The sequence below is a fragment of the Meriones unguiculatus genome, chromosome 9, assembly GCF_030254825.1.
Source record: "Meriones unguiculatus strain TT.TT164.6M chromosome 9, Bangor_MerUng_6.1, whole genome shotgun sequence".
In the NCBI taxonomy this organism is placed as follows: Eukaryota; Metazoa; Chordata; class Mammalia; order Rodentia; family Muridae; genus Meriones; species Meriones unguiculatus.
Window position 1 is genome coordinate 28,821,159 of NC_083357.1, and position 12,804 is coordinate 28,833,962.

A 12,804-nucleotide genomic window follows, 5' to 3' on the forward strand; every position below is an offset into this window, starting at 1 on the left:
CACACCAAAACAAACAAATAGATAACAAGTAAATAAATTAATAAATAGAGCTGTGATTACTGCATACATTTTTCTGGAAGAAGAAATACAGACTTCACAGAAACTAAAGGATTTGCCGCTCTTCAAATTCATTGTTATGTTCCATTCTATAGTTCCTCTTGAGGATCAATCCCTTAAGTAATAAATAATCCTGCTCAATTTCAGATATTTGCCCTTGGGAGTTCGTGTCTCCCAAACCTTGAACTTGTGCAGACAGAGATGCATACTAAGGCATTTGTGGTCATTCAAGTCCCTGATATCTTCAGATCAAAGTATTAGTGTATGGCTTGCCGATGTGTATGTACTGCTGTGACTGTGATTAATTAAGAGTGCAAACACCCCAAGCCCACTTCACTGCGGGGCGAGTATCGACCCGGCCTCTCGACGGTGCTTGAGGCCGCCAACGCTCGTGTCTGCTGGTCTCCACATCAGAGGTTAACAGAGAGATCTGTGAATTTTAAACATCTAAGTACACAGTTTTCAAAAAGCTTGACACTGACATTTCCTTAGCAAGTCATTAATAAATAAAGTCTTCAGGTGGCCATCCTCCATAGACCTATAAAAAGAAAATTAAAAGCAAGATCAATTGTACTTCTGTAAAATCCTACATATTTTATGACTACAAGAAATGAAATAAAACAAAACAAATTACCTTTCCTGAAGACGATTCCCATTTCTGTTCTGTAAGTCACAGTGGGATAAGTGCCACCTCAATCAACAGCGAGGGATGTAGGTTTACATACTCAAATTCTTTTATTTACCGAGTAAGTGTGAAGGCCTACTCTGTGCCAAGCATAGGCTGGCTTACAGCAGTGTGATCTAAGAAGCTATACCCCACTGAGCCAGGTATGACACAGGATGTATACAGATTTAGTTTCTAGTTTTCAGCAAAACATAGCCAGAGACTCAGAACTGACGCCTCTTGTTGCCCTTTGTCTGAACTAGCTGATTGTAAAAAGCTATAAACATCCACACAGCATCTGAGCTCAGGTCTAGAGCTTAAATTTAAGTAGCCATGCCAAGCAACACTCAGAAAAATGCCATCAGTCAGAGGAACTGTTGTTGCGTGGGAATTTTCAAGGCTGCCGACTCCTCCGAGGGACGGGCCTCTGAGAGACAGTAGATGCTCCCAAAAGCCTCTTCCTGGTGCCCGAGTGTCCTCCACTTCCTTGCACCTGTACGGCTGTTGTATGAGTACACGTTCCCCGAGACTGTGGAAAAGAAAGTTCACAACATGAAGAAAGTGGATTATGACAGACTTCCACTGTTTACTGGACATTTGCTGTGTGGTCTAGAGAGTTGCTCCTCACGTCTTCCTCTCTTTACCAAGAGAAAAAGCAGCAAAAGGAGGCAGCTTGTAGTTTAGTGTGTGTTTAAAAACATATGCCTTCTAGTGAGTCCTTTGGTGGAAAGAACAGCACCACGTACCGATGCTTTCAGCAGTTACATTCCTCTCCATAGATAATTAGCTCTCCATAAAGAGATGTATGTTAGCAAAGTGATGGAGTCTGAAACCTCTGGTCTATTTGGTTGCATTATGCCAATGTCAATTTCTTACTTTGGACAAGAGAGTTCCTTTAGGACAGTGGTTCTCAACCTGTGGGTCACAGCCCCTTTGGGAATCGCATATCAGATATTATTATAATGTGATCCATAACAGTAGAAAAATTAGTTATGAAATAATTTTATGAGTGGCAGTCACCACAACATGAAGAACTGTATTAAAGGGTCATAGCATTAAGAAGACTGAGAACCACTGCTTTAGGAGAACATTGGTAATAGATAGAATGAGGTAATTACTGGTTTTTCACAATTTTGTGAGCCTGTAATTATTTTTTAGAGTTTACCAAAAAAATCTTAATTTATCTGACGATTTGCCAATCAACCTTCATAGAACTAATAATAAAATATTAAAGGAAGAACTGGGAAGATAAGACTTGAAACATAGGCTATCAAGCCAGGGCTATTTATTATATGGCTAGATTTAAAAAATACCAAAAAATAGTAAAAAATAATTCCCAAAGTGCTGGTCGGATAGCAGAAGTATTGAGAGAAGTCTGTGCAGTATTTTCATGCGAAACATACTCAGTATAGTGGAGAGAGGCTTACATATTAGAAATGAGGAAACTGAGGCACACAGATGTTAACTGAGTTGCCAAGTAGGATCCTGTCTTGTTCCCTGTTTTCTCCCTCTTCCGATGTCTTTTTCATTTGTTTTCTGAGTGAGGATTGAGCAACTTCCCTAAGGTTCTCCTTCTTGCTTAGCTTCTTTACTTGAACAGATTTTAGTATGTTTATTCTATATTATGTGACTAATATTCACTTTTTCTTTACTTTCAAAGGCAGAGAGGAAAAGAGTTGATTTGACCCTTCAGGACAGAGACTGTGTCTTTTAATGAATGAATGGACGAATTACATCTGGTACATATGTGCAGAGGGTCTAGGTGTGCCCTATGTATGTTCTCTGGTTGGTGGTTCAGTGGAGACTTAATCTTATGTAGTGAGGCAGAGATAGATGAGGAGGCAGAGAGGCCTCTGGGTACAGGAGCAGCATGGTGACTGTTGAGCATGGAATGCCTTTTGCCAGATTTCCTGGTATGAGAGTAAGAGAGTGGCTGGTGGGACTTGAGAGTGGGACTCCAGGCCCTCGTCTTCTCTTTCCTGCTGTTACTATTGCTGTTGCTATTTTGCATTGCTTGGTGTCTTAAGGTTTCCATTGCTGTGAAGAGACGCTATGACCAAGACAACTTTTATAAAGGACAGCATTTAACTAATTGGCTTACAACATTTAATTAATCTGGTTTACAGAGGTTTAGTCCATTATTGCCATGGTGGAAAGCATGGCAGCATCCAGGCAGACATGGTTCTGGAGGAGCCAAGAACTCAACATATTAACCCAAAGGCAGCCATGAGGCAACTAGCTTCCTCAGGCTGCCAGGAAGAGGTTTCCATGAACAAAACTGAAAACCCACCTACCTACGAAGTGAAGTACTTCCTCCAAAAAAGCCACACCTACTCTACTAAAGCCACGCCTCCTCTACTAAAGCCACACCTACTCTACTAAAGCCACGCCTCCTCTACTAAAGCCACACCTACTCTACTAAAGCCACGCCTCCTCACAGTGCCACTCCCTATGGCTAAGTATTCAAACAAATGAGTCTATGGGGGCCAAACCTCTTCAAACTACACACTGAACCTAGGCCTCCCTGATTTGGCTAGGATGGATAGCCAGTGAGCTCCAGGAATCTGCCTGTCTCTCTATCCCACTGCTCCCAGCACTGGAGATACAGGTGAACCTCTTTGCCCAGATTATTATTATTTATTTTAACTAAGAAAAGTTCAAACATTTCATGCATGCATTAATGCACTTTAATCAAATTCACCTCTCTTTTCTCCTGTCCAGCTTCTACCCTCTCCTTCTCCCAACACATTTTCTTCCAAGCTTTATGTGCTCTTAAAAAAAAGATCCTGCTGAGTCTACTCTGCTGCTGTGTGTGACTACAACCATCCTCTGCTGGAGCCTCAGTAGCTTCTTGGAAGCCACATCCCTAAGACCACTGACTGTCCTAACCCCAGCACCCACTGTTACTAACAGGCTCTCCCATGTATAGTCTGAGGTTTTGCCTGGCTTGGTTTTTTTGCATGTAGTCACAGCCATTTGGCTTGTTTTGAACCCAACTGTTAGATGCACAGCTTAGCTATCATTTTCAAGTTCTAGTGTGAACTGTTGGATAAGAGTATAGCTTGTTTTGGTGGTATAGATTTGTGTGTGTGTGTGTGTGTGTGTGTAGAAAGGAGTTTTCAGGAAAGAATGGTGTTAGTATCCATATTAGAAGAAGTATAATCCTTCAGTGAATGGATTTTGAGGACTGACTCAATGTAGCACAGTTTATAGACACTGATAATAACCTGTTTGTGTTGTTTCATATTGTCATGTTCAATAGGACCTAGAATATGAGGCATAAACTCCCATTTGTTTGTGAAATCAAATAAACAGATCAGGACACAGATTCGTTCAGACCTTTGGCTGTTAGTTTTAGAGCTCTGTAGTCACTTACTCTGAAAGACTCTACCCAGCAGAGTATCAAAGCAGATGCTGAGACTCATAGCCAAACTTGGGGCAGCGTGCAGGGAATCTTATGAAAGAAGAGGGAGATAGAAAGACCTGGAGGGGACAGGAGCTCCACAAGGAGAGCAACAGAATAAAAAAATCTGAGCCTAGGGGTCTTTGCAAACACTGATACTCCAACCAAGGACTGTGCATGAAGATAACCTAGAACCCTTGCTCAGATGTTGCCCATGGCAGCTCAGTCTCCAAGTGGGTTCTCTAGTAAGGGGAACAGGGACTGTCTCTGACATGAACTCAGTGGCTGGCTCTTTGACGGCCTCCCCCGTCAAAGAGGAATGGCCTTACCAGGCCACAGAAGAAGACAATGCAGCTAGTCCTGATGAGACCTGGTAGGCTAGGGTCAGATGGAAGGGGAGGAGGACCTCCCCTATCAGTGGACTGAGGGAAGAGTATGGGAGGAGATGAGGGAGAGAGGGTGGAATTGGGAGGGTATGAGGGAAGGGGATACAAAGTAAATAAATTATAATAATAATAAATAAATATATATTTTTTTTAAAAAAAGAAAGTAAAGAAAGCCTCATAACTGCAAACCATTCTCGGTGCCTCTGACTCAATGCCAATTAAACAGGAATAATAATTCCATCATAGGAATCTGGAAATAAAAGTCAGCCTTCATTGTTGCAAAGAATAAGAACAGCAAGCAATGTTCCACATAAGTAAGCACTCTGTGTTTATTCTCATACACTTTTAATGACTTACTGAAAATTGAAATTCCCAAGAGCCTATTTAACCTACAACAGGTTAAGACGAGCGATATGTTTTCAGTTTAGTAAAATATTTTAAAGGGTGACTTTCTTTAGGGGAAACCTGGAAGCCAGCACTAAAACATCACTAACTTCATGCCAAAACACCCAGAGCTGGCAAGAGCTAAATCACAGAGCAATATCACAAGATTCCTTAGCACCAGTGAGGCCATTGTCACTAATGCCTCATGTTGTGTGACATTTGACTTAATGATTCTTACACTTATAATAGTCATGTGTAAACTGCACAGACACTGTAGTGTATAAGTGCCAGAAATGTGAGAGACAAGCAAAGCCTCGTCATACCCACCCTTCAGCTATGAAAAGGGAGATTCTGAAATGGTAAAAAGCTTCTTCTAAAATCACATGGCAATTATACCAGCTTTCAAGCCTCAGCCTTCTAATTCCAGATCTTTGACCTCTCTTAAGTCTCTAACCATTCCCAAGTCCTCCTTCCTCCTTTAAGAATAAAGTGCATGGGCAAGATGGCGGCGCCTGGAGGACTCTCATTCTGAACAGCAGCACAGCAGGACAGGCACAGTGACCAGCAAGCAGAACTCGCGGCCATAAAACACAAGTGATTGTGTTTCTCAGGTGAGAGGATACCCCATGGTGGGGGATTCAATCAGCTTTAACTCACCCGGCTAAATCGCGGAAGAGACCCTGGTTCCGCCAGGCGCTTGGTCGCCAGCCCAGAGCTACACACCAGTGTGATCTGGTCACTGTCCCAGACTGAACTGTGGGCCCAAAACATCACAGACTGGATTTTCCAGTCTAGAGATGACCCCACGGAGCAGGAAACGATTGGGACTGACCTTAGGTGACCCAGACATCCCCTGGAAAAGACTCAGGTTCTGAGGGTGCCCCAGGAGCCAGCCCGGAGCCAGAGTCGGGGACCCAGGCTCCTGCACAGAGCCCTGCCTGCGAGCCTGATTCGCCGCCTCAGATAGAACTGTGGGCACCAGGACACCAGAGACTCAGTTTCACCGTTGGGTGCAAACCCACAGGGAAGGAAATGGCTGGTCTGATCTCAGAGCACTCAGCTGATACCACCATCCCAAAAAGGTCTTGGGAAAATTACCCAGTTTAGGAAGATGCCCAAGATCCCAACGGCCAGAAAGGCGGAGCCATGGGCGGGCATCTGTGCCTGTGGGTTCTACTCGCCGCCACCCCAGACAGAACGGCGGTCCCCAAAGAAAAGACTGGGTGTCCCTGGCAGGAGGAAACCCCCAGCGGGGGGGATCATCAGGTCTAACACTCAGGACACCCAGCACCAAAAGACTTTCCAGATCCACGTAGACTCTAGGCTCTAGCTTTCTAATGCAGGCATGAGCGCTGTGCTCATCTGCCATTATTGAGTACCCCTAGGGCACTGGGGCACACAGCTGCATCCTCAGACCTACAAAAGCCAGAGAGCCATTGCAGCAGCCCTCAGATACTGTGCCAAGGATCAATCAGCTACCCCTAGCTCGACTGACAAAACTGTGGGAATCCCTGGTCCTTCAAGAGGGCTGCACCCACAGCATCTGGACCAGAGCAGTGCCTGAAGCCGACATCCCAGACAGGGACACACAGCTTCCGGTCCAGACTGAGGCACCCAGCCTTCAGACCAGAGTGGAGCCCTCAGTTACCAGCCTCCAGATCAGAGCGGCGCCCCCAGGCACCAATTCAACCTAGGTGCACATTTTCCAGGCCCAGAGCAGAGCACTCAGCCTCTGGCCCAGAGATTTGCTGGGTGCTCCTCTCACTTTCCCAGACAGAACTGTGTGCTCCAGGATAACAGACCTATTGGGAGAAAACCCCACAGCTAGGGAATCAGCAGGTTCTTCAAGAGGACTGTACTTGGAAAACTGTAACAACAGCAGCAGCTCACTAAACTTATAACGAGAAACCCAGCAGTGGGGCAGCTGTCTTGAGAAATTCTATGGGTAAGAGGAGAGCCCCCCCTGCCTAACAAAGACCACAGCTACTCCTCAGGGCTATACACCTGAGGTGAGCAGTGGCAATTCCTGAGAAACACTGGCCATACAGTGACCATAACCAAAAAGCAGAGGAGGACTCAATCAGGAAAAATCATCTTCCAGCCAAGGGGATTCTCCCTACCTCAGGACTCCAGAAAGCACAGAAACTAACAGCCAACAGTTAAAACAGCCAACAGTTAAAACAGCCCAATGGGTAGAGGTTAGCGTAAAAGCTCAACCAACAAAAGACAGAGCAATATGGCATCTCCAGAACCCAGCCATCCAGGGGCGAACAGCCCTGGACAACGCAGCATAATAGACAATCAAGAAGATGACCTAACATCTATGCTGATGAAGAGGATAATAGAGGAAACAAATAAAATACGTAAAGAATTAGAGGAAGATAAAAACAAACAGATCATGGCTATCTGTAAAGAAATGGAGGAAATTAAAGACATGCAGATTATGGCCATCCGTGAAGAAATACGGGAAGATGCAGCCAAACAGTTTGCGGCCTTCAGAGAAGAAATAATTAAATCACTGAAAGAAGTAAAAGAAACAGAGTTGAAGGAACTAAAAGAAAAAGAGGAAAATACAATCAGACAGGTGAAGGAAGTAAACAAAACAAATCAAGACCTGAAGATAGAACTGGAAAAATTAAAGAAAACACAAATGGAGGAAATAATGGAAAGGAAGAATTTAGGGAAGAAAACAGGAACTACAGAGGTAAGCATAACCAACAGACTACAAGAGATGGAAAAAAGAATCTCAGGTGTAGAAGATACAATGGAAGAAATCAATGTATCTGTCAAAGAAAATGTTAAATCCGAAAAATTCCTGACACAGACCGTCCAAGAAATCCAAGACAGTATGAAAAGACAAAACCTAAGAATAATAGGTATAGAGGAAAAAGAAGACTCCCTTCTCCAAGGCCCAGAAAATATTTTCAACAAAATCATTGAAGAAAATTTCCCCAAGTTAAAGGAGAAGCCAATAAGAATACATGAGGCCTACAGAACACCCAACAAATTTGACCAGAAAAGAAAATCCTCCTACCACATAATAATCAAAACAGTAAGTATACAGAACAAAGAAAAAATACTAAAAGCTGCAAGGGAAAAAGGCCAAGTAACATATAATGGCAAACCCATTAGAATCACACCTGACTTTTCAACAGAGACTATGAAAGCCAGAATGGCCTAGAGGGATATCATACAGACCCTAAGAGAACACAGATGTCAGCCCAGGCTACTATACCCTGCAAAACTCTCAGTCCTCATAGACGGAGAAAACAAGATATTCAATGACAAAAACAAATTTCAACAATACCTACACACAAATCCAGCATTACAAAAGACACTGGAAGGGAAAATGCAACCCAAGAAAATTAGCTTCTGTCAAGAAAACACAGGAAATAATTAACCTTACTACAGTAAAACAAAAAGCAACCAAGCACACAATCTTATGACCATAGCCAACATCAAAATCAAAGGATCTAACAGCCACTGGTCATTAATCTCTCTCAACATCAATGGACTCAAGTCTCCAGTAAAAAGACACAGATTAACAGAATGGATATGTAACCAAAACCCAGCAATCTGTTGCATACAAGAAACACACCTAAGGCACAAAGATAGACATTACCTGAGGGTAAAAGGTTGGAAGACGACTTTCCAAGCAAATGGACCCAAGAAACAAGCAGGAGTAGCCATTCTAATATCTGATAAAATAGACTTTCAACCAAAATTAATTAAAAGAGATGGGGAAGGACACTTCATACTCATCAAGGGAAAATTCCACCAGGAAAACATCACAATCCCGAACATCTATGCCCCAAATACAAGAGCACCCACATTTGTAAAAGAAACATTGATAAAAATTTAAACCACATATAGATCCCTACACAGCGATAGTGGGAGACTTCAACACCCCACTCTCAACAAAGGACAGGTCAACAAAACAGAAATTAAACAAAGAAATAATATCTCTGACAGAGCTCATGAATCAAATGGACCTCAAAGACATTTACAGAACCTTACACCCAAACACAAAAGAATTTACCTTCTTCTCAGCACCTCATGGAACCTTCTCCAAAATAGACCATATAGTTGGTCACAAAGCAAGCCTCAACAGATTCAAGAAGATTGAAATAATCCCTTGTATCTTGTCTGATCACCATGGAATAAAGTTGGACTTCAACAACAACAGAAATAGCAAAAAGCCTACACTCACATGGAAACTGAACAACTTGTTACTAAATGACAGCTGGGTCAGGGAAGAAATAAAGAAAAAAATTAAAGTCTTCCTAGAACTCAATGAAAATGAAGACACAACATACCCAAACTTGTGGGACACAATGAAAGCAGTGCTAAGAGGAAAGTTCATAGCACTAAGTGCCTTCAAGAAGAAATTTGAGACAGCTCATTCAAGCAACTTAATGGCCCACTTAAAAACCCTAGAAAAAGAAGAAGCAGACACACCAAAAAGGAGTAGACGGCTGGAAATAATCAAACTCAGGGCTGAAATCAATCAATTGGAAACAAATAAAACAATTCAAAGAATCAATGAAACCAAGAGCTGGTTCTTTGAGAAAATCAACAATATTGACAAACCCTTAGCCAAGCTAACTAAAAGGCAGAGAGACACCACCCAAATCAACAAAATCAGAAATGAAAAGGGGGACATAACTACAGACACTGAGGAAATCCAAACAATCATTAGGACTTACCTCAAAAGTCTATATGCCACAAAATTTGAAAATTTAAATGAAATGGACAATTTTCTTGATCGATTTGACTTACCAAAGCTGAATCAGGACCAGGTAAATCCATTAAATAGTCCTATATCCCCCAAAGAAATAGAAGCAGTCATCAAAAGTCTCCCATCCAAAAAAAGCCCAGGACCAGATGGCTTCAGTACAGAATTCTACCAGACCTTCAAAGAAGAACTAACTCCAATTCTCTTCAAATTATTCCACAAAATTGAAACAGAAGGAACATTACCAAACTCATTCTATGAAGCCACAGTCACCTTGGTACCTAAACCTCACAAAGACTCAACAAAGAAAGAGAATTTCAGGCCAATCTCCCTTATGAACATTGATGCAAAAATACTCAACAAAATATTGGCAAACCAAATACAAGAACACATCAAAGATATTATCCACTATAACCAAGTAGGCTTCATCCCAGGTATGCAGGGGTGGTTCAATATATGGAATCCATCAATGTGATCCACCATATTAACAAACTGAAAGAAAAAAAACCACATGATAATTTACCTAGATGCTGAAAAAGCATTTGACAAAATCCAACATCCATTCATATTTAAAGTCTTGGAGAGATCAGGGATACAAGGCACATATCTAAACATAGTAAAGGCAATATACAGCAAGCCTATAGCCAACATCAAACTGAATGGAGAGAAACTTAAAGCAATCCCACTGAAATCAGGGACAAGACAAGGCTGCCCACTCTCTCCATATCTCTTCAACATAGTTCTGGAAGTCCTTGCTAGAGCAATAAGACATTTGAAGGAGATCAAGGGGATACAAATTGGAAAGGAAGAAGTCAAATTATCACTATTTGCAGATGATATGATAGTATACCTGAGTGACCCCAAAAACTCTACCAGGGAACTCCTACAGCTGATAAACACCTTCAGCAAAGTGGCCGAATACAAAATTAAGTCAAAAAAATCAGTAGCCCTCCTGTATACAAAAGACAAAAGGGCAGAGAAAGAAATTAGAGAAACAACACCCTTCACAATAGCCACAAATGACATAAAGTACCTTGGTGTAACCCTAACCAAGCAAGTCAAAGACTTGTATGAAAAAAATTTCAAGTCTCTGAAGAAAGAATTAGAAGAAGATATGAGACAATGGAAAGATTTCCCATGCTCATGGCTTGGCAGGATTAACATAGTAAAAATGGCCATCTTACCTAAAGCAATCTACAGATTTAATGCAATTCCCATCAAATTGCCAACACAATTCTTTACAGACCTGGAAAGAAAAATTCTCAACTTTGTATGGAATAACAAGAAACCAAGAATTGCTAAAACAATCCTCTACAATAAAAGATCTTCTGGAGGTATCTCCATCCCTGATCTCAAGCTGTACTATAGAGCAACAGTTTTAAAAACTGCATGGTATTGGCATAGAAACAGAATGGTGGATCAATGGAACCGAACAGAAGACCCAGAAATAAACCCACACACTTATGGACACCTGATTTTTGACACAGATGCCAAAACCATACAATGGAAAAAAGATAGCATCTTCAACAAATGGTGCTGGTCCAACTGGATGTCTACATGTAGAAAAATGAAAATAGATCCATACTTATCACCCTGCACAAAACTGAAGTCCAAGTGGATCAAAGACCTCAACATAAAACCAGACACATTAAATCAGTTAGAAAAAAAAGTGGGGAATACCCTAGAACTCATTGGTACAGGAGAAAACTTCCTGAACAGAACACCAACAGCACAGGCTCTAAGAGCAACAATCAATAAATGGGACCTCATGAAACTGAAAAGCTTCTGTAAAGCAAAGGACACAGTCATCAAAACAAAGAGAATGCCTACAGATTGGGAAAGAATCATCACCAACCCTTTATCTGACTGAGGACTCATATCCAGTATATATAAAGAACTAAAGAAGCTGAAAAGCAGCAAACCAAGTAATCCACTTACAAAATGGGGAACAGAGCTAAACAGAGAATTCTCTGGAGAGGAATATTGAATGGCAGAGAAGCACTTAAAGAAATGCTCAACCTCATTAGCCATTAGGGAAATGCAAATCAAAACAACCCTGAGATTTCACCTTACACCCATGAGAATGGCCAAGATCAAAAACTCAAGTGACAACACATGCTGGAGAGGTTGTGGAGAAAGGGGAACCCTTCTCCACTGCTGGTGGGAATGTAAACTTGTACAACCAATCTGGAAATCAATCTGGCGCTTTCTCAGACAACTAGGAATAGTGCTTCCTCAAGATCCAGCCATACCACTCCTAGGCATATACCCAAAAGAGGCTCAAGTACACAAAAAGGACATTTGCTCAACCATGTTTGTAGCAGCTTTATTTGTAATAGCCAGAAGGTGGAAACAGCCCAGATGCCCCTCAACTGAAGAATGGATGCAGAAACTGTGGTACATCTATACAATGGAGTATTACTCAGCAATGAAAAATAAGGAAATCATGAAATTTCAGGTAAATGGTGGGACCTGGAAAGGATCATCCTGAGTGAGTTGTCCCAGAAGCAAAAAGACACACACGGTATATACTCACTCATATAAACATACAACATAGAATAAACCCACTAAAATCTGTACATCTAAACATACTAAGCAAAAGAGAGGACCCTAACTAAAATGTTCAATACCCATCCTGAAAGGCAAAGAGGATGGACATCAGAAGAAGAAGAAAACAGGAAACAACTTAGGAACCTGCCACAGAGGGCCTCTGAAAGCCTCTGCCCTACAGACTATCAAAGCAGATGCTGAGCCTGATGGCCAACCGACGGGCAGAGTGAATGGAATTTTATGTAAGAAGTGGGAAATAGTAAAAGCTGGAGAGGACAGGAACTCCACAAGGAGAGCAACAGAGCAAGAAAATTTGAACACAGGGAACTTCCCAGAGACTCATACTCCAACCAAGGACTATCCGTGGAGATAACCTAGAACCCTGACAATGCAGCCACTTCTGATGAGAACTGATAGACTAAGATCAGAAAGAAGGAGAGGAGGACCTTCCCTATCAGTGGACTTGGGGAGGGGCATGCATGCAGAAAGGGGGGGAGGGTGGGACCGGGAGGGGGGAGGGAGGGGCTTATGGGGGGGATACAAAATGAATAAAGTGTAAGTAATAAAAGTTAAAAAAAAAAAAGAATAAAGTGCATGGAAGAAGAAAAAAAAAGAGCTTCTGAAA

General features: G+C 42.0%; 1 protein-coding gene across 1 annotated transcript in view; it reads right to left on the reverse strand.

Moving 5' to 3' along the window:
- Nucleotides 1–714: 714 nt before the first annotated feature.
- LOC110557700 (cadherin-related family member 3-like) overlaps nucleotides 715–12,804 on the reverse strand; it is a 79,267-nt gene continuing 67,177 nt past the window's right edge. Inside the window, exon 19 of the mRNA XM_060391715.1 lies at nucleotides 715–1,250. Within this exon, the coding sequence (XP_060247698.1) occupies nucleotides 1,087–1,250 (164 nt within the window). The 3' untranslated portion in view covers nucleotides 715–1,086. The remainder of the gene's footprint in view (nucleotides 1,251–12,804) is intronic.